Source organism: Suricata suricatta, chromosome 16 (genome assembly GCF_006229205.1).
Source record: "Suricata suricatta isolate VVHF042 chromosome 16, meerkat_22Aug2017_6uvM2_HiC, whole genome shotgun sequence".
Classification (NCBI taxonomy): domain Eukaryota; kingdom Metazoa; phylum Chordata; class Mammalia; order Carnivora; family Herpestidae; genus Suricata; species Suricata suricatta.
In genome coordinates this window covers 47383272-47403471 of record NC_043715.1, presented here as the reverse complement: position 1 = coordinate 47403471, position 20200 = coordinate 47383272, and the positions used below count along the sequence as shown (strand labels likewise).

Sequence of the window (20200 nt, the reverse complement as noted above, 5' to 3'; positions counted from 1 at the left end):
GGACCGGTCCCGCTGTCCTTCTGTTCGGTCTCTGCGTCCCTCTGTCCGCCTGTCTGTGAGTCCCTCAGTCTCTCTCCTTGTCCTCTGTCCCTCAGTCTGGAAGTCCTATCCCCCCGTCTGTCCCCCTTTCTCCTTGCTGCCCTGTCCCCCACCTCTCCATCCTGTCTTTGTCCCCCACCTCTGTCCCTTGGTCTCTGCCCCTTTTTTACGGGGTCACTCTGTCCCCCCATCATCCTCACGACTCTCCTCTGTCCGTCTGTATTTCTGCCCTCCTCTCTGCACCCGCTCACTGTCACCCTTGTTTCTCTGTCCCTTTTCCTCTGTCCCCCATCTGTCCCATCCTCTTGTCTCTATTCCCTGTCGTTCCTGCCTGTTTCTCTAGCCCCCGCTGTCACCTCTCTTCCTCATTCCCCCCACTGTCCATCCCCAGCTCTCTGTCCCAGTGTCTCCCTGTCCCCTGTCTCTGCTCCCTCTCTACCCTTATCACCTCCCTGATCCCCATCCTTAATTCCTCCATCCCTTTATCCCTCTGTGCCCCTGGAGAGGAATTGAGTCAGATAGGGCATTCTGAAGGGCCTTGGAGGGAAATGTGTGTGGGGGGGGGGGAGTGTGTGAGGAACCTTGGCATGTGGGCACACACGTGGATTCAGCAAATGCCTCGCAGATGCTGCCCCTCCCCACCCATTCACACACCCATACCATAACTTACAGAGAAGCCCCCCCCCCCCACCAGGACATCCAGGGAGCCATCCACAGAGCCGCATCACACACTGTGAAAAGCTGGACACCTCCAAGATAGGGTGACCCTGAGGCTGGGGACAAGGTCAGGAAATGTCACCTACACACACACACTCTCACACTGCGTGTGCCTCGAACCTGCCACAGGTCACCCCCTCCCCAGTGGGTAAGGCCACTCTTAGGAGGAATGGATGGCTGCGAGGTGGCTGGGCAGAAGTGGAGGGCGGGATGCTATGTAGAGATTTGGGAGAGGCGTGTAGCCAGATGGCACAGGGCTGGGGGCCCCGGGTTTACATCCTGCCTCCTGCCATTTGCCCCAGCAGCCCACCTCAAGCCCCCTCCTCCCTCTGGGTCTCGGTTCCCCTTTCTGTAAAGTGTTGAGCTCAGTGACTGGAAAGGGCACTCCAGCTCAGACCTGCCAAGGGGCTTCTGGCAAGTTGGGTGCGGTTATGCACCGCCACCGCAGGCTTTGGGACAGAGCCTCCCTCTTCAGGACAAAGCGAGGGGCAAAGCTGACCTCTCCCGCTGTGCCTTGCTTTCTTCTAAAGTCTTCCGCCATCGCTCCGAACTTTGATCATTCCTCCTTTCTTCGCAGCAGGCAAGCCTCAATCTTCCCCCGGTGAGCGCCTTGGTACCTTAGCTACACTGCCCTCCAATTTTATTATTCTGTCTTTTTTTAGGCCCCCAAACCGGGTTCATAGACTCCTAGAACCAACGAATCCAGTAAACAAAGAACCTGAGGGTATTTTAAAACATTGGCATCTTTCGGATTCTAGAATCCCCAAGTCCTTAGAATCTTGACACCTTTCAAATTCTAGAACCTTGACAGCGTTAGGATTCTAGCCTCTTGACAGCTTTAAAATCCTGAGATCTTGACCTCCAGGAGATCGTGAATCTTGACCCCTCTGACATCTGGAATCTCAACAGCTTAGAATTCTGGGACAGATTCTCTCAGAATCAGAAGATGCCCTAAGATGACTGACTGTCCACCCAGTTTGAGAGTCTTTTCTCCAGCGCTCCTGAGAGGCAGCTCGAGAGGCTTGTTTCTCGGTTCATGTGCAGGTCACTGCTTCCTGGCACCCTAATCCTTCTTCTCTAAACTTTCCCTAAATTAAATGGCATGGGGCTTTACAAGTTGGGAGAGAGCTGGATGTCACGGGGAACACTGTGGACGGGGAGCTGAGGACCCGGGCCTCTCTGGTATAATTTTACGTCAGCCCCTGCCCTTCTCTAAGCCCCACTTCCCCGCTTCTGTACAGCGTGGGCTACGGGCCTGGGGTACACGGTGTCAGAGGGCCCTGTCTGCTTTCCTTTTCACTGGATGTTTCCGAATGACCTTGGCCACCAGATTTCAGGCGCTGGGCATGGTCCCCCCCATCATCTTCCTCTCAGTCACCCCCTTCCTCTCTCCCTTTGGCCAGTCAGCAGGAATGACCAGGGAAGATGGGGGTCCATTTGCACCCTTCTGAAACCGAATTCTCTTTTCCCGGCTCACACATCTGCCAAGAATACCAGAGAAGGATGAGGAGGTTGATGCCAAAGGAAAGAAGGGGCCAGGGTGGGCCGGCGAGAGGAAGTGAGAAAGAGAGATGCGCCGCCTGCCCAGATGCACGCAGGCCGAACCCGAGACCCGCAGGCCCGGGCATCAGATAGAACAGGAAGGGCCGGAGGAAACATAGCCAGATACAAAGAAAAGACAGAGAGACCGCTAAGAGTTAGGGGGCTTTGTAGAGGGGGAGTGGTTGATTCCCAAGTGACTCACTTTTCCCTGCTAAAGTTCCGACAGGTCACTCTGAGAGCAGGGGGGACCTTGCCCCCAATATGAGTCACCCCAGGGTGCAGGTCTTGGGTGGCTTCTGTCACTGACCCCCACCCACCCATGAGCTGGATGCCTGCGTCTCCGGAGCTGGGGTCAGGTTCAGCAATGGATTCCAAGACCTTAGACACAGCAGGGTTGGGGCCTGGGGTGGGTTAATGTCGTGCGAGCCTGGCCTGTCCCCGTCTTGGGGAACACAAAGGCAGCTTTCTCTCTCTGGGTGGGGGAGATGGGGGGGGGCGCTTGGAGACAGTCAGACTCGCCAGCGCCCAATAGCCTGTGGCACTAAGACCCGAGCACCCACTGGTTCCTGCCAGTGCAGACCCCAGGCCCGTAGGTCCTCCGAGGACCAGGCACTAAGACTCCTTTGCAGGAACTCAGTGGGGCCAGAGGGCAGCCACAGGGCCTGGGCTCTCCTGGGAGGGGGTGACCAGAGAGCACTGGGGGTGGAGGGCAGGACAGTTGATGGCTCAGTGCAGGCTTGCGCCCTTCCTGAAGCAGGAATTCCCCCATGACCCCACGCCCAGAGGGAACCTCCCACCCCCTGGCTGGGCCTGAGGCCCGGAATCTAGGGAGTTCCGAATATCCCAAGAATGTGGGGGCCACAGGGGGCACTTTGTGTATGTGGCTGCTGACTCACCCCTACGCCCCCACCTGATGCTTGGTCCTCAGATAGGAGGGGGATAGAGGGCTAGGGGAAAGGAGGACTGTGATTCTGAGGGTTGAGGACTGTGGAGCTGGAGTCAAGTTTCCAGGAGAGAAGGGGGCTGGGGGCCAGGACTCCTGGGTCTGAGGAAGGAGGGGCCGGCATTTTAGAGTTTTAGACTCCGGGATCTGAGGTGGAGGGCTAAGGGTCCTGGGGAGGAGGAGGGGGTTGGGGGCTTGGACTCCAGGGTGGAAGGGGAGAAGAGGGCTGGGGACCCATACTCCTAGGTCTCGTGGGAGGAATGGAGGTACAAACTACTGAGCCCTGGGAGAGGAAGGGACTGGGGGTCCCCCTCCAGGTTTCCAAGGGAGGAGGGGCTGGGACCCTGACGCCTAGGTCCTGCGAATACAGGCGCCTTCACAAGGCTGAGCTGGGGAAGAATTGATGCTTTGTGCGAGGATGTTCGGACTCCGCCATTGATGGGGGGCTGAGGGGGGGCTCATTCAGGACGCAGGGATGTACCACCTCCCTAGGGGAGGAAGTGGGGGAAGGAGGCACGAAGCCATGAACCCCCTGGGGAGCGGATACGGAGGGGGTGGCCGTGACCTTCCCGGAACCATGACCTTGAGACTCCCTTGGGTATTCGCTGACTCAGGACCCAGGAAGTGCTCCCCCCACCCTGTTTAGTCTCCGTGGAAACATCCACCAGCTGTGTACTCTGGACCCCTGGCTCCGGGGTCCTGAAGGAGGAGGGGGCTGGAAGCCCAGACTCCTGGGTTTGAAGGGGGAGAAGGCTGGGGCTCAGGACTTCTGGGTTTGAAGGAGGAGGAGGCTGAGAACCCAGACTCCTGGATCCTGATTGGAGGAGGGGGCTAGGAGCCTGGACTCCTGGATCTGGGAGAAGAGGCAGTCGGGAACTGGATTTCTGGATCTAAGGGAGGAGAGGGCTGGATTCTGGGTCTCTCTACCTATCACCTGCTCAGCTCCTCTTTCCCAAGCCCTCCCCAATCCCTTTTACCAGGCACCATCCCCATGACGACTCCAGGGTGTTAACACCGTTTAAAGGGCCAGTGCCCAAGTCCCAAAAGCTTAGCCCTCTCCGACCAGCAAGTCCCGCCTCACCACCCCCTAACTCCCCAACCCTGAAACAAAAGCTCCTAGGACATTAATATTCCAGGCACAGACACTGTTGGTTACTGACTCCTCAGGAGGGGGAGGGAACAAGACAAAAGCCCCCCACCCTCACCCCATGTGCACCCTCAAGCAGACAGCAGAGGAATAATTTTCAGGGGCGGGGGGCAGAGGTCCCGATGGCTCCCAGGAGATGCTGAGTTTCTGCCACTGACAGGCTTGGGACCCCTGAGCCTCATTCTCCACATCTGTGAAATGGGGGGCTGGCAGTGGGTTAGCCCTGAGGCCCAGGATCAATGGATAGGCTTCAGGATGTTTTTGTTTTGTTTTGTTTGTTTTGTTTTTTTAAGGGCCAGAATGTGCAGGCAGGGCAGTTTTCGTGTGCATGGGCATGTTTCCGGAGTTGTAATAACAGCAGCTTTGCTGGGCTGATCCCTAGGAGAGAGGCACCGGAATCATCCCCATTTTACAGACCGGGCACCTGAGGCTCAGAAAAGTCATGCTGTTTGCCCAGGGTCACAAAGATGGCCAGTGGTCCAGCTGGGATCAACCCCAGTGTTTACCATGAAGACAGTGATGTCACAAAGTTGTCGTGAGGTTGAAATGAAATTGTGCCCAACACAAGCTCTTCATCCGTCAATCTCCCAGATACTTATCTAGCATCAGGGACACTTCCGGGGACGAGGGGTACAGCAGTGAAACCGATGGCTTACATTCCTGCTTGCATGGGATGTATATTCTCATGGCCGGGGACAAATACAATAAACGAGCAAGCAAATTGCCAAAATAATTTCTTTCAGTGACATTTCTGTACAGGAAATAAAACCAGTGGGGCCAGAACAGAAAGTGTTCTGGAGGTAAGGGGCCAGAGTGTGGGTGGAGGTGTCCCTAAGGATGTGTGGATGTGAGCAGAGACCCAAACGACAACAGGAGGCAGTGAAGAACATCACAGGTGGAGGGGAGAGCAAGTGCAAGGGCCATGGGGTGGGAAGGAGTTCAGTGAATTTGAGGAAGGTCAAGGCCGGTGCACCTGGAGTCAAGAGAGCAGCCGGACGGTGCTTGGAACTGTGGTCAGAGAGGGGCCACCCAGCACCTTCAAGGTCCCGGGAAGGAATGTAGATTTTATTTCCTAAGTGCCATGGGCAGTCTCCTGAGGTGTTTGTTTGTTTGTTTGTCTTTGTTGTTGTTGTTAAGAGAGAGTACAAGTGAGGGGCAGAGAAAGAGAGAGAGAATTCCAGGAGGGGCAGAGAGAGAGAAGCAGAACTCACCCTACTGGGGCTCATGTTCACCCGATGCGGGGCTCGAACTCATGAACCATGAGATCATGACCTGAACTGAAGTCAAGTGTTTGATGACTGAGCCACCCAGGCACCAGCCTGCAGAGGGTTTTAAGCAGAGAGATCTGATTTACCTTACTGAAAACTCCATCTGGCTGCCCTGTGGAGAATAGCCTGAGGGGACGCAGGTATGGAAGCTGGGGGACCCCTGCGTGGCTTTTCAAGGTCAAGGTAAGAGACCGTGTCATTGGATTAGGATGGCAGTAGAAAGATGAACTGACTTGGGATATGCTTTAGTGGTAGATCTTGCTGACGGAATGGATATTAGAGGGAAGGGTTTTTGACTTGAGCAACTGGGTGGATGGTTGTGATATTTACGGATATTAAGAAAAACGGAGGTGGGAATGTTTGGGGCCACGATTGGAAATGTTAAGCTTGAAATTCCAGGGAGTGCTAAGTCAAGCCCTAAGAGTGGCCTAAGTACACAAAGCCTTATATTCAAACCTAAGAGAAACCTAGAAGTAGGCATCCAGAGCTTTGGAGGCAGGTCCACATCATCCCCAGAGACTCAGGCACCTTCCACCTTAGTTCCACCATCCCTCGTGCCCTTGTCCTCTTGGTCAAAGTGGCTGCCAGAACTCCGGGCATCACATCCTAGTTCCAGGCAGCATAAAGGTAACCTGGAAGAAAAAGGACTTGTTTCCTTTCTTTAGAAGTCCTCCTGAACTTACCACATGAATTACCAGAGAATCACTCATCCTTATATCAAATTGTACAACACCTTATCACATGGCCTCATTTAGCTGCAAGGGAGTCTGGGAAATATCTTTTTCTGCTGGACATAGGGTGACCATAAATATAATCAGGGTTCTTTTACTAAGCAGAAAGGGGATTATGGATGCTGGGTGGAAAGCTAGCTGTCTCTGCCTCCATTCTCCAGAATTAATCCTTTCTACCCCTCAGCATCCAAATTGGGTTGCCTCGCCCTCTCACAGGGAGCATAACACTTCTGATGGGCAATTACAGTGATTGTCATCTACTCCCTGTAAATCTTGAAGGCCTTCCAGGGCAGGGACCTCATCTGACTCATCTCTGGGCACCCAGCCCCTAAGCACCTACCTGCTGCTCAGGAAACACTCGAATGAATGGGACAGAATGCAAGAGACACAAAGCCAGAGTTAGTCCATGTTTAAAGGTAAATAACAAGGTCTAATCATGGCCCTTTCCTGCTTCAAAACCTCCACAGGCCTTCAGGATAAAAGCTAATCTCCGGGCTTGGCATTTGTGGCCCTCCACCAGAACAACCCACACCCCCTCCCCAGGGCTGCACAATCTCACCCAGACAGCCAGGAGGTGGATATTGATACAAATGTGGAATTAGAGAGCTCTGGTTATAGATCCTGACTTTTCCACTGCCGCTCTGACTACGACCTTGAGCAAGTCATTTTCTCTCTCCGGACCAACTTTCTAATCTATGAAATGGGAATTTTAAAAAGCTGGGGATTGGGGCTCCTGGCTGGCTCAGTCGGTTAGGTTAGGCGTCCGACTTCAGCTCAGGTCATGATGTCATGAGGGTTTGTGAGTTCAAGCCCCGCGTCTGGCTCTGTGCTAACAGCTCAGAACCTGGAGCCTGCTTCCGAATCTGTGTCTCCCTCTCTCCTGCCCCTCCCCCACTCATGTTTTCTTTCTCTCTCAAAAATAAAATAAACATTAGAAAAATGTTAAAGCTGGATTGATAATAGTGCTTAACGTATTTGGGTATTGTGATGATCAAGTGGAAATTATATAGGTAACACCCTTGGCACAGAGCCTAGCATGGCAAGTACCTAATAAACGGTAGCCATTGTGATTATTTTATTTTGAAGATGACCATGACAGTGATGGTGATGCTGATGCTGATTAATCCCAGCTTCGAGCTTTACTCTAGGCGGCTGCCTCTGCTGAAAATGCCCCCTTACTAATCCCCTACCCTGCTTCTCTGGTGGGTAAATTGGGTAGGTTAACTGCAGTAACAAGAGCCCCGAAATCCCAGTGGCTTAAGAAAAAGGGAATTTCTCATTCGTGTTACAATCCTGTACAGGCAGGTCACAGCGGGCAGTCGGTCAGGGCCCTGGGCTCCTTCCGGCTTGTGATCCTGTTCTCCTTTAGGCTCCTTGGGGTCCTCTCTGTCCAGCCAGCAAGGACTGTGAGTGACATGAGCCAGGCTGGACGAGGTGTTTCTCTGTTCCGCCTACACCCCATTGGGCAGAAATCAGCCACATGGTCCCACTAAGTACAAGGGATCCAAGGACATGTAGCCCAATCATGTGTCATAGCAGTTAACTTTGGTGGCATAACAGACCCTCCAGAATGCGGTGGCTTTTTTTTTAGTTTTTTTTTTAATGTTTTTTATTTATTTTTGAGAGAGAGAGACAGCAGGGGAGCGTCAGAGAGAGAGGGAGACACAGAATCCGAAGCAGGCTCCAGGCTTTGAGCTAGGTGTCAGCTTAGAGCCCGACGCGGGGCTCGAACCCACGAACCGTGAGATCATGACCTGAGCTGAAGCCGGACGCTTAACCGACTGCACCAGCCAGGCGCGCCATAAAAATGTGGCGGCTTTAAACAACAATCATAGTTATTTGCTTGTGACTGTGGGAGTCAGCAATCTGGACTGAATCGGTTGGGTGGAGCTCATCTCCCAGTCTCAGCTGGAGTCACTCATGTGGCTGCAGTCACTTGGGGCTGGATGGGCCAGGATGGCCTCATTCACATGATCAGCAGTTGGTGCTGGCCACTGGCTGGGCGTCTCTCTCCATATGGTCCCTTACCCTCCAGAAAGCTAGTCCAGACATCTTCACCTGATGGTCTCGGGGCAGCAAGAGGGCACACATGGAAACTGCGAGGCTCCAGAACTCACACAATATCACTTTTAGGAAATGCTGGTGGTCAAAGGAAGTCACAGGGCCTGCCCAGATTCACAGGGTCTGAGTGCCTCCTTAAGGAGAGGAGGGGCAAAGTCAGCTTACAAAGGGCATATACGGGCAAGGGAAGAATATTGTGGCCATCACTGCAGACAAGTTACAACGGGTGCCCAGGTGTGAAGGGTGAACACAGAGCAGTTTCCCACACCTGGTGAACTGCTCACTCTAAGATCTGGATCCAATGGAGCTTTCTTCCAGAACCTCCTCTGATCACGCGTCTCCCCCAGGCAATCTTACACTTTCCTTCCTCTGGGCTCCCAGTGCGCTCTGTGCTGTCTCCATTACAGCACATATCACTGGATCGTGACTGAGCTCTGGAGCAGAGTCCAGCCCTTGGGAAAGGTTGGCTGCAAGGACCTGAATGAGAGGGGAGAGAGAGAGAGAGAGAGAGATTGGCAGTTTGGATGGGGGAGGAACTGGGGAGAGGGAAAAGAATGAATTGCAGCCCTCCTATTCTGTCTCTCTGCTGCTCCAGGGGCTGGACAGGAAGTACAGACGGAGAATGTGACCGTGGCTGAGGGAGGGGTGGCGGAGATAACCTGCCGCCTGCACCAGTATGATGGCTCCATAGTTGTCATTCAGAACCCAGCCCGGCAGACCCTCTTCTTCAATGGCACCCGTGGTGAGTGCTGGGGTAGGGAATCCGGAGTCTTGAAGGACATGTGAAGCCGGGTCCTGACACAGCATGGAGCTAGGGGTCTGGACGACTGGTCCGTGGGCAGGAGGGCCTGGATCATTGTGGGTCCCCAAGGGCATAACTAGGTGGGGGGTGGGGGGGGGGCGCTTAGAGATAGGTATGGCTGGATGGAGAAAAGGGGCAGAGCGCAGAACTCGAAGCTCCTGGAGGAAGGACGGGCCCGCGGGGCCAGAATTCCTTCCCTTGGTTCACTCCTTCCTGTTTCTTCTGCCCAGCCCTGAAGGATGAGCGTTTCCAGCTCGAGGAGTTCTCCCCGCGCCGCGTGCGGATCCGGCTCTCAGATGCCCGCCTGGAGGACGAGGGGGGCTACTTCTGCCAGCTCTACACGGAGGATACCCACCACCAGATTGCCACGCTCACTGTACTGGGTAACGCCTCTCCCTCCTCAAACCCATCGCCTCCTTTCTCCCCCACTTATCCTTTATCCGAAGACCTGATTTTGGAACCTAGTTGTTTTTAACCTGGGCACCTGGCCCCAGTAAACACGGCCGTTCTTCCTGACTTCTAGCCTGTGTCTGACCTCTGCCACCTGGGACCCTTTTGCACCTAGTTACTCTGAGTCCACCTCGGTGCCTCCGCCGACCGCCTCCACCCCCTTTACCCCTTTCTCCCTGCAGTGGCCCCGGAGAATCCCGTGGTGGAGGTCCGGGAGCAGGCGGTGGAGGGAGGCGAGGTGGAGCTCAACTGCCTAGTTCCTCGGTCCCGCCCTGCCGCTGTCCTGCGCTGGTACCGGGACCGCAAGGAGCTGAAAGGTACTACCTGGGGTGGGGGACACCGGGGAGGTGACGGCGGTGGGGTGGGCCTAAGAGGAGGCGGGTCTTGGGACCGGCTGGCGCGGCAGCGCGCGGGGCTTGGAAAAGAGCCCTCAGGTTTTGGCCGTCACTGGCCACTCTAGACGCCGCTACGGAAGGATGAGAGGGCGTGGGAGGGAAAGGGGGAGGAGCTCTGGGAAGAGGCACCTGGGGCTGCGGGCCAGGTTCGGGGAGGGGTGTAGCTTGGCCTGGAAGCCCCGCCTGTGGACAAGGGGCGGAGCTTGGCAAATAGCCTACTTTGGTTTGGGCTCCGGGTGGGGTACACCCTGGTGGGCGGAGCCGGAATCCCGGCCTGAAGGCGTCCCGGCCCCGCCTGGCAGGTATGAGCAGCGGCCAGGAGAATGGCAAAGTCTGGAGCGTGGCGAGCACCGTGCGGTTTCGTGTGGACCGCAAGGACGACGGCGGTATCGTCATCTGCGAGGCGCAGAACCAGGCGCTGCCCTCCGGACACAGCAAGCAGACGCAGTACGTGCTGGACGTGCAGTGTAAGTGCCCGGGGGGCCGGAGGGTCCCAACGCCAGCCGCTTGCCCTCGGGAGGGTTTCTAGCCCCGCGTGATGACCCAGACCAGTACTCTCCCATCTCACTTCCGCCCACAGACTCTCCCACCGCCCGGATCCATGCCTCCCAAGCTGTAGTGAGGGAGGGAGATACGCTGGTGCTAACGTGTGCTGTAACGGGGAACCCCAGGTGAGCTCTTGGACCCCAGAGTCGTGGGTCTTGAGGAGAAGACCGGGGACCTGGACACCTGTGTCTCGGGAAAGGGGACTGGGCGAACAGAGGGAGCTGGGGCCCGGACGTCTGCGATCTGAGCTGGGGAGGCTGTGGGGCTCTGGACTCCTGGATCCTGACAGCGGAAAGGGCGGCGGACGGGAGGCTAGGATTCTTGAGACTGTAATGGGTGGAAGCTGGGCTGGGGAGCGTTGGTTTCATTGGTTAGGACGGGGAGAGTAAGGACCCTTGTATTTGCAGATGTACATATCTAGATTACCGAGAAGTCGGAATGGGAGCCTGGCACCTGTGCCCCTCTCACTATACTTTCCTCACGCCCAGGCCAAACCAGATCCGCTGGAACCGCGGGAACGAGTCTTTGCCGGAGCGCGCCGAGGCGGTCGGGGAGACGCTTACGCTGCCAGGCTTGGTATCCGCAGATAATGGCACCTACACCTGCGAGGCGTCGAACAAGCACGGCCACGCGAGGGCGCTCTATGTACTCGTGGTGTACGGTGAGGGCACGCAGCCGCGGGCCTGGGGGCGGGGCTCAAGGCAGGGGCGGGGCCTCGGAGGAGGTCTCCGCTGGTCCAGGGAGGGTCGGGGTCTTGGGAATGGACGAGCTGAATTGGGTGGTTCAAGGCCTACAGGGATGTTTGAGGAGCGGGTTGCAAAGGGTGATTCTTTGGGGGCAACAGCCAACAGAATTCCTAGAGGTCTGCGACCAGATTGACCGTCTGGGTTCAGACTGGGCTCTGCAGCGTCCTATTGCGTGGAACTCTGCGACCTTAGTTTCCTCATCGGTTAAGCGGAAATAAACAATAGCACCTACCTCATAGGGTTGTGAAGATTATATACGAGCTAAACATATAAAACGGTTGGAATGGCCCCTAGCACAAAATAAGTGTTATGTGTTTAGCCCTTATGACGGTGGGGCAGTAATTTTAGAAGTTGTTGGGCCCTAGCTCAGCATTTTTATTTTTTTATTTTTTTAAATTTTTTTAAATGTTCTTTATTCATTTTTGATACAGAGAGAGACAGAGCACGAGAGGGGGAGGGGCTGAGAGAGGAGGAGACACAGAACTGGAAGCAGGCTCCAGGCTCTGAGCTAGCGGTCAACACAGAGCCTCACGCGGGGCTCGAACCCACAAACGTGAGATCTGACCTGAGCTGAAGTCGGAGGCTTAACCGACTGAGCCACCCAGGCGCCCCCTAGCTCAGCATTTTTAAATACCTGGAGCGTTTTAGACAAGATGGGAAGGGACTTGGACCTCAGGTTCTGTGGGTCAAAGGAGTAGAACGAAAAGAGATGTGCTGTTTCCGTTCTTTGGGGAGTGGTGGGGGGAGGGAGTGGGGTAGTCCTGGCAAAATGATCCAGGGGCTGGTACAAACCAATACGCACGTATTCTTTGTGGAAATGGAGCATCAGGAAAGAGTGGAGCCAGGACAAGGGGCCAGGAGTGGTAGTTGTTTGAGAGGCGTGACCCGTAAAAGCGCGGTTTGGTTTGGTTTACGAGATCAGCGGCGATGGGGCCAGGCTGGGACTGTCCTCTGATGACCTGGTCCTGCGCCCTGTCCCTCCGGCAGACCCGGGTGCGGTGGTAGAGGCTCAGACGTCGGTGCCCTACGCCATTGTGGGCGGCATCCTGGCGCTACTGGTGTTTCTGATCATATGCGTGCTGGTGGGCATGGTCTGGTGCTCGGTACGGCAGAAGGGTGAGTGGGGGCGGGTACCGATCAGCAGGGGGTGTGGTTGGCTGTGGGATTCGGGAAGGGCGGGGCCTAGAGCCCGGGGTTGGAAAGAGGGAGGAAGTACGGCCCCCATACTAAGAGGGCGGAACCTAGATCCGGGATTCGAAACCTGGCGGGACCTGAGGCCGAGATTCCAAAAGGGGTGGGCTTTTCGGCAGCGACTCTGAAAGGGTGAAACGTTGAAGGTGAATTAAGGCCAAGAGTTTGAATAAAACAATTCATCTCCCTAAATTGTTAGATCTGTTGGGAGCAGAGCAAGGGGACGCCATCAGGAGAACGGATAGGGGTTAGTCTTTCTGTGAACTTTTGGAGTCTTCTAACTCTGCTTTTACCTCTTTCTCTCCCCCCCCCCCCCCCCGGCCCCCGCCTGGGTTTGCAATCTCCTGGGCTTGATTCCCTCCCCGAATGTTCCGTTTCTTCCTCTTCCTTCGCCTGGTATGTCTTGTCTGTCTCCCTCTTCCTGTATATTTCTGTCCAACTCCTGGGTCCACATCTATGTCGCCTCTGCCTGGGCTGTCACCCCTCAGGGTCCTATCTGACCCATGAGGCCAGTGGCCTGGATGAGCAGGGAGAAGCAAGAGAAGCCTTTCTCAATGGCAGCGACGGACACAAGAGGAAAGAAGAATTCTTCATCTGACCCCACCTCCATGCGGGCCTGGGCCTGGGCCTGGGCCTGGGCTGGGGTCCACCCCACTGCCAGCTGCAAAGACATTTACCAGAGTCTGGGATGGTGGACTTCTCCCCCCGCCGCCACTAACACCTCAGACGCTTGGGCAGGGATGGGGGTGTCGGATCCCAGGTCTCTGCAAGGGCCCGAAGCAAGGGCCCAGAGGTCTGGGCCCCCCAGGGGGCAGGGGCCAAAGGTCCGGAGCCCCCAAGTCCAGGGAGGGCGGTAGGGGTTGGGTTGGGGGAAGGCCAGGGCCCCTAGGCTGCAGAACCAGGTCTTGTGGGGAGGGGGTCAGATTCTGGGAAGGGCGGGGTGGGCAGGGAAGGGGAATACAGATTTCTTTGGGGGTCCCAGACCCCATGCCAGCCATTGTAGGAGTTCCACAGAGCTCTGGGCACCTCTTTGCAAAGCCATGTTTGCACGGTGGGGGTAAGGGTGGGGGGAGGGCATGGAAACAGGGATTCTGTGTCTTTGTGTCATAACTTTGATGGGGGCGGTGAGGGAGACAGCCCCAATCCTTTTCTCCAATCCCCAGGTTCCTGGGCTCCCCTTCTCCACCTCCTCCCCCCATATCTGTCCTACCCATATTTGTCTCTCTGTCCACCCACTCCTGGGGGGGCCTTCCCCATCTCTCCTCCAGGCCCTCCAGGGAGAGGGAAAGGAGTTTGGGGGGTGCGTTGGTCTCTATGGTTTTATATATAATATATTAAAAAAAATTAAAAATCTGTATGAAAATATCAGATTGCACCCCCCTCCCCTCATTCCTGGCTTTTGCCCCCTTTTTCTTGTTAAAAAAAAAAAAAAACCACACATTTTGTACGGGGCGGGGAGGGGAACGGGGAGGGGGTTTGGCAATCCCACTAACCACCATTAAACTGAGGAGAGAACAAGTGTCTGGGGTGGCTGTGTGTCTGTCCCTCTGCCCAGAGCTGCACTCTGTTGGGGCGGGGGGTGCGGGAACTGAACTAAGGGAGGAGGAGGGAGAGAAACAAGATGGTTGCTGGTGGACAGTACAAGCCAGGAGAGGGTCCTTATCTCTTCAGGGGCATGTCCACCCTCCTAAGGAATCTGGTTTTTTCCCTGGCCACTCCTTCAGCCAAAAGTCAGAGTCTAATCTCTAGTAGTCACTGAACGACTCCACTCTCAACCAAAGGCTCAGATCCTTCCCCTGGCTCACCTCTAACCCCGACAGCAATCTCCAAAGGACCTTTCAATTACTCACATCTCGCCCTGTCAAAACTTGTGTCTGTTCTGCTCAAAATCTCTCCCTAGCTCCCCATCACTTCTAGGTCAAGTCAAACCCCCTTAGCCTGGCACTCCTGGCCCTCACTCATTCGACTAAATTTTAAATGGATGATACTAATTTTAGATTAAATATTATACTGACCTCTTTCTTTGTGCCAGGTGCTGCCCAAAGACCTGAAGATGCCATGATGAATCAAACAGGCAAATGTTAGGTGTTCTAGATGGTTTAGTACTAATCTGAAACTTGATCCTGTTTCTAGTCACTGAGGACCAAAAGGTTCCAAAAAGGGTGACTTCCTTTCTTACCCTCACAAAGCTTCCATGAGGAAAACAGGAAGCAGAAAACCTTTAATTTAAGGTTTCCATAAGTACTCTTAAGATAAAATGCAGAGTGAGGGGATGTGCGGCGCTATTAACTTATCATAGAAAACTTCAAATACAGAAGTAGACAGAACAGGACAATAAAGTCCCATGCACCCTTCACCCCAGTTCCCACAACCATCAAACTCGGGGCCAATCCTTTATCCACCATCTTGCTCATGTCTCTAAAGCAAATTGGAGGTGCCATCTTTGAAAGATCAGCGGGGAGAGCCTGTCTGATTGACATCTGAGCCAAGCTGGGAATGATGAGCTCAAGATCAGTTATTCAAAGATCGGAGGGAAAAGCATTTTCAGGAAAAGGGAACAGCAAGGGTGAAGGCCTGAGGTGGTAGAGAGACTGGTGTTTGAGGGGAAGTGGAGGTGCACAGGAGTGGCTCAAGAGAGGTGAGTGAAGTCAGAGACAAGTAGGAACAGACCATATGTATAGTCTCTGGGCTATGATTGGATTTAAGTGTAATGGGAGCTCTTTGGAGAGTTTTGAGCTGAAATACAAGTCAATTCCAGGAAACCTGGGATACTGCATTAGCTTCCTACGCTGTCAGCGTAGTCTCAGAGCTCTTAACTCCACCTATAGGAGGCTTTCCCCTCTTAATTCTGTTTCTGGCATACTTAGCTGCTATCACTTTCTCAATCAAACCATGCACTGCTTTTTGCCTGTAGGCTTCTGCCCTTGCTGTTCCCTCTGCCAGAAGGACTCCTATTGGAGTTGGCTTCTATTCATCTCCGGCTTAAAGATCACCACCTCTTAGAAGCCTTTCCAGGCTGGGACAGGCACTTCCTCTGGCTCCCACAGCCTCCTGTGCTCCACTCATCCCAAATCTGACCACTCTGGGTTATGGTTCTGATTTTGTGTGATCTCCTTCCTTCGACTGGGGTGCCATGAGGATGGGGGCCAGGTATGTCTCTTTCACTGCGGAAACCACGGTGCCCACCAACACGGGGCTTGACACAGAAGAGAGCAATAAATATTTACGCCGGGGGGGGGGGGAATGGGTTTGTAAGAGTCAGTGTCTTGGCCCTTGCAACCCCTCTCCGGACGCAAATGATGCCAACTAAAACAAGGCCACCCGCTCCTCGCTAGTCCGCAATCCGTCAGCGCATGCGCTTTGTTCAGCCACCCCCTCCCCCCCATATGCTAATCGCGACTTTCGGGAGTACGGCCTCTCCGGGGAATATGCAAATCACTCCTTTAGCGCGGTAGGGCTCCCATTGTCCCGCGCTAAGATTATGCAAATAAGCCTCAAATCCAGTATCCAAGCCTAATTGGCGTCCCCACCCCCTAGCTCATCTCATTTTCTCTAAGCCTCGTGCCTGCTCGCTCACGCACGCGCAAGCCTCGCAGTTTCTAGTTCCGTCTAGCTGCGGACTGTACCAAGTAAACTTGGACAGCAAGGGGCAAAGTCCGGAAGCCCCTGCTCGGGCCTAGTCGATGGCCCGACTGGGAGAGCCCCTCTTCCCACTGTGCGATGGGAATGGTCCATCTCGCCGCGCAAGCGCCCTAGGCTCTTCACGCTGCTGTACTCCCTCCTACCCGACTTGCAGCGCAGGCGCGGAGCCCGGGCGTGCAGCCGCCGCCGCCAAGCCAGAGCGGGGGCAGCTAGTGCCGGTGAGTGTCCGGGATAGGGATAGGGGTGCGCGGGGCATGCTGGGAAGCGGGCGCTACGGCACCGCTGCATGATGGGAGTGACGGCTCCCATCACCGGGGCGAACCGGCAGCGGTCTTGGCCCATCATGGCCGGAGGGCGAGACCCAGGCTCCCTTTTCTCCTCCAACGCGGCTTCGTCCAGTCTGGGGCAGCCCGGGGTAACGGGACGCCCCGCCCTAAGGCATTGTAGAGTCGGTCTGCTAGTCGTTATGGGCCTGGTGCATTCTGGGAAGGATTATTGTAGCTCCTTGGGGCGAACCGGTCCCTTTTGTCACACACCTTCCGCTGAGCATCTAGAACGCTCGGAGTGCTTCGACGCAGAGCACCTTGGAAGGCGGTCATTATAGGCCCAAGGCATCCTGGGAAGAATTGCCGCAGGGCATTGTGGGGACTGGTCCTTATTGTGTAAGGTTTTGCTCTGGCCTCCTTGCCCTTCCATTGTGGGAACGAGTGCCTTTTATGTTCTCGCAGGGCATCTTGGGAGTTGGTTGCTATAGGTTCAGGATATAGTGGGGTCTTGGCACTAGGTTTTCTCTGTCGTAGTGAGGAAGCCTCATTTATAACCCTTTGAAAATGGGGAAGCCAGCATGGCCACCGTAATCGTAGGAGTGGGATTGTGCACCAAAGAATGCCTCCAGCTGACATCTGGAATACTCTGGAAGGGTCCTTGTGTGATCTTGGCTTGGGGGAGGGTAGGCTGGACTGGTGAGCAATGTCTTCTGGTAATCTCATGGGTAGTCCTGCCAGTAGTGTGTGAATATAGAACATCCAGTTAAATTTGAATTTCATTTATTCCTTTATTTTTCATGTTTGTTTATTTTTGAGAGAGACAGAGCGTGAGTGGGGGAGGGGCAGAGAGAGAGGGAGACACAGAATCTGAAGTAGGCTCCAGGCTCTGAGCTGTCAGGACAGAGCCCGATGTGGGGCTCGAACTCAAACTCACTGGCCTGGAGATGATGACCTGAGCCGAATTTGGCCGCTTAACTGGCTGAGCCACCCAGGCGCCCCAAATTTGAGTGTCAGATAAATAATTTTTTAGAAATGGTCATCCCAAATACTGTTTGGATCCTATGTATATTAATTTTCTGTTGTTTATCTGAAATTCAAATTTAATCAGGCATTATCTGTTTTTTATTTACTCAATTTGGCAAACTTATCCTGGCATAAATTAGAACTCCCCAGTTAAGTGGGACCCTACAGGCAATAGGGTATTATAAGAACTGCTCTCTGCCAATTATGAATCATATGTCCTTGAAGCCCAGATTCAGGGGTGTCTTTAGAAAGCTCCCTTGCCATTGATACCAGCACTCCCATGCTCCAGCCTCCTCCAGGCTTCACTTCTAATCTTTTGTTGTTTTAAGTTTTCGTGTTTATTTATGAGACAGAGAGGGAGCATGAGCGGGGGAGGGATAGAGAGCAAGAGAGACACAGAATCCTAAGCAGGCTCCAGGCTCTGATCTGTCTGCACACAGCCTGACACGGGGCTCAAACTCAAGAACCTCGAGATCATGACCAGAGCCGAGGTCAGACTCTTCACCGACTGAGCCACCCAGGTGCCCCTTGACTTCCAGGCTTTGAAGGGATTGTGTATTTTCCACCATTGTATACCCAGGACCCAGCACAGACCTTGGCATAAAGAGGTGGACCTGAGGTTGCCATTCCTTTCACTAACTTGCTCTTCCTGGCTCTTTACTGCCAAGGAGTGCAGTGGAAGACAAAAGAAGTGCTGTGTGTGTAGGGAGGTGTTGGTGAAGAGGGATAGTAAGGAAAGGAGTCAGCGAAGGCTTCTTGGAAGAGGTGGTATGTGGGCTGGGAAGAAGTACAGAGGTTCTTGTGTTTGAGCTGGGCTTTGGAGAATGAGAGGGAGTTCCCTAGGCAGACAGTGGAGAAGGAGGGCATTCTAGACAGCAGTAGCAGGATTTGCCAGGACCCACAGATGTGAAAAGTCCCGGTGTTCACGGGGAGAGGTGATAAGTCTGGAGGGGCTGGAGTGTGTAGAAAGGGTTGTGAGTTCGAGTATTAACAGCCACCGGTGATGGAGTGACTGCCACATACCAGCAGTTTATACCGAATGAGCCCTGCTGAGTCTGCAAAAATTTTTTTCAGCTCTGTGCCTCAATTTCCTCATATGTACAAAGGAGATCATCTGTCTCAACATAGTTATTAGGACTACATGAGTTAAGCCGAGGAAGCTCTTTTTGTACCGAGAAGGAAGCAGGCTAGAGAGCTTAGGTCCTTTGCTTGAAGCTACACAGCTAGAATAAGGCAGATTTAGGGTTCAGACCTAGACACCATGTTGCCAAGGTACAGAACTAGCGCTGGCATGAACGAGTGCCGCCATACCACTCACTTGTTTAAATATTGAAATACTTGCAGCCTGATGGGCACATCACCACCCCATCAAGTAATCCCAACCCCCAGCTGCCACTTTGGACCCTCTCCCAGCCCCAGACTTTCCCACAGTCCAACAACTAAAGGGTAGTAGCTGGCCTAGGCCCATGTCCCCCTCTCAGTTCTCATTGGTGCCCCTGCTGGTACCTGTTGCCGAATATTTGGAACGTTCCCCTTCCCCATTCCGCTGAATAAGAAGCACAGATGCCTTTGTTGCCCAGATGGGGAAATTGAGATCACTAGAGGAGCTGGGGCTATCTTTTCCTTTCCCCCAGCACTGAGCACACAGCTGGGCCCCAGGAGGCAGATGCTATGCAAAAATTTATTGTCACCACAAGCCTTTCCTTCCCCTGTCCAGCATCCCGCTCTGTCCACCGACATCCTGCGTTGGAGAACTTGTGACTGAGGTGTGGCTGTGGACAGCTGGCCGGGGAGGGACACTGCCTAGCCGCTGCTCTGCTCCTGTCTCCTGTCTCATCCCCTGGCCATGACAGAGACCCGTGAGCCAGCTGAGACTGGGGGCTATGCCAGCTTGGAAGAAGATGATGAGGACCTCTCTCCAGGTGAGGCAGAGGTGGCATTGCCTTGAGTATCCTCCTGGTTTAGAATTGGGGCTCCACTGAGAAATCCAGAGGGGGAGTGGCACCCTGTGTTGCTAGGTGTTCTGTTCTGCCCGGGACTCTGTGCCCTGCCCATGGAATCCTTCTGGCTGATACTGTTGGGGGTTGTAAATTGGCTAGGATTGCTCTTCTTAGGAGAGGTTCTAGATCGGCTGTGGTCTCTTCCCTTGCTGGGGGTTCTAGATTGGGTGCAATCTCTCTCCTTGCTGGGGGTTCTAGATTGGCCGTGATGTCTCTTGCTAGAGGTTCCAGATAGGCTGTGATCTCTCTCCTCTCGGGGGGTTCTGGATTGGCTGCCATCTCTTTCTTTTCTGAAGGCTCTGGATTGTCTGCAGTCTCTGTCTTTTCTGGGGGTTCTGGTTGGGCTGTGATCTCTTTCATTGCTGGAGGTTCTAGATTGTCTGTGGTCTCCTTCTTTGCAGGAGGTTCCAGATGGGCTGTTACGACTTCTCTCCTGGCTGAGTGTTCTCGAACGTCTGTGAGCTCTCCCCTGGCTGGGGCTTCTTTCCTTTCTGGGGATTCTAGATTGGTTATAGCTTTCCCCGTTGCTGTGGGTTCTAGATCGGCTGTGTCTTTTCATCTGACTGGGAGTTCCTTTCCGGGTCCGACTTCTTGCCCTACTGTGACTTCTCTTCCAACTCTGACTTCTCACCGTGCTGTGACTTCTTGCCCATCTGGGCATTTTAGACCAGCTCTCACTTCCGGTCCTGCC

The 20200-nt window shown here is 54.3% G+C and overlaps 2 protein-coding genes across 3 annotated transcripts in view; both read left to right on the top strand.

The window, feature by feature from the left end:
* Positions 1 to 7423: 7423 nt before the first annotated feature.
* Positions 7424 to 13509, top strand: CADM4 (cell adhesion molecule 4). Its single transcript, XM_029924307.1, has 9 exons — positions 7424 to 7430; positions 9014 to 9190; positions 9481 to 9633; positions 9883 to 10017; positions 10398 to 10562; positions 10676 to 10766; positions 11130 to 11302; positions 12375 to 12503; positions 13067 to 13509. Exons 1-9 carry the CDS (start codon positions 7424 to 7426, stop codon positions 13174 to 13176), a joined length of 1140 nt encoding a protein of 379 aa, XP_029780167.1. The 3' UTR covers positions 13177 to 13509.
* A 2634-nt stretch (positions 13510 to 16143) lies between these two features.
* ZNF428 (zinc finger protein 428) overlaps positions 16144 to 20200 on the top strand; it is a 7448-nt gene continuing 3391 nt past the window's right edge. Inside the window, exons 1-2 of one of the 2 annotated variants that reach the window (XM_029925797.1) lie at positions 16144 to 16438; positions 19227 to 19431. In XM_029925797.1, coding sequence (XP_029781657.1) covers positions 19356 to 19431 — 76 coding nt within the window. In that variant the 5' untranslated portion in view covers positions 16144 to 16438; positions 19227 to 19355. Of the gene's footprint in view, positions 16439 to 16517; positions 16636 to 19226; positions 19432 to 20200 lie in introns of those variants that run through there. The other variant, XM_029925798.1, reaches the window with a different exon arrangement.

Bases quoted from the DNA above. Each gene is read 5' to 3' on its own strand.
- CADM4 (XM_029924307.1), top strand. The intron at 10,018-10,397 runs GTACTACCTGGG...CCCGCCTGGCAG, and splicing joins GGACCGCAAGGAGCTGAAAG to GTATGAGCAGCGGCCAGGAG. The intron at 10,767-11,129 runs GTGAGCTCTTGG...CCTCACGCCCAG, and splicing joins GCTGTAACGGGGAACCCCAG to GCCAAACCAGATCCGCTGGA.